Genomic DNA, 1,054 nt, shown 5'->3' on the forward strand with positions numbered 1-1,054 from the left:
ACCCAGTTGTATAAGGGTAAGAGTTGCTTGGAACCGATTGCGTCGGAACATTCAAGGATGAAAAATCAACTAGGCAATCGCTGTGAAACATTCAACAATACATGTTCTTAAGGACTGATGAAGTGCACGAACCACTCACCTATCAGTTCTGGAAGACAAGTCCACTGGGACACAACCATACTGGACAAACCGATCGACTCCTGTTCACCTCCATGGGGAATGCTCAGATAAGTTGGCCAAAAGCCACTGCTTTCTTCTGTCTGCCCCAAACGTAACACAGAATTGACAAGATCGAAGTTCGTTGTATGTTTTGTGTCCACTGGATTTGACGATACCGGGAGAACACGGAGACTTAGCGAAGACCCAGTGAGGCCTCTAAGGACGGTTGGTGTTGACGGTTGATGTTGTTGAACAAAGTCGGAAAGAATAGCTTCGATCAAATCAGTACGTTGCAAATGACTTCTCAACTGTAGGTACTTATCTGAAGTTGATAGCAAGGGGAACAAAAACTAAACTATGAATGTATCGTAACAACAAAGTTAAGCTTACAGGCTAATGAACCGCATGGCCGAGCAGAAAGTTGGCGGGAGTCCCGTAAATAGATGGGGGTATGATTGAGAGATACAAACAGGTCCAAGTCTGGTCAACTTCTCCTACGCAGCTTTGAAACGCAAGGTCACGGAATCTTACGGATTCTCAACCTAAACCGAATCGGTTTCGTTAGATGAATTCCTAGTTTGAAATAGACACTGGTTTCACCAGGCGAGATGATCAAACGGTGGGTACGTGGACAGGAACACTACTCCTTAATACGTTTAAAATCCACCATTTTTGACGAATTTTCAAACTCGTCAACAGCTTAAAGCAAATGCGCATGCAATCATTCCTTGGCTTCGTTCTTTCAAATCATCGCAAACATTTGCTCCTCTCAGGGAGAGACGAGCAGCAGAAAAAGCTTGGATAAAAAAATAGAGCTCTATTCTCCGAGGAAATGATCACGCCTTGAAGTGTTTTCGATGACCAGAATTCAATTTCATTTCGTTTTGTTCAGTGA

At 43.5% G+C, this 1,054-nt stretch overlaps 1 protein-coding gene across 1 annotated transcript; it reads right to left on the reverse strand.

The window, feature by feature from the left end:
* Nucleotides 1-140: 140 nt before the first annotated feature.
* On the reverse strand, nt 141-479 carry T265_16051 (hypothetical protein; the record flags this gene model as incomplete). Its single annotated transcript, XM_009179542.1, has 1 exon — nt 141-479. A coding segment is annotated over one exon (339 nt), but the record flags the coding sequence as incomplete, so codon positions are not given.
* Between the last annotated feature and the right edge of the window lie 575 nt (nt 480-1,054).

Source organism: Opisthorchis viverrini (assembly GCF_000715545.1).
Source record: "Opisthorchis viverrini unplaced genomic scaffold opera_v5_3729, whole genome shotgun sequence".
Lineage (NCBI taxonomy): Eukaryota > Metazoa > Platyhelminthes > Trematoda > Opisthorchiida > Opisthorchiidae > Opisthorchis > Opisthorchis viverrini.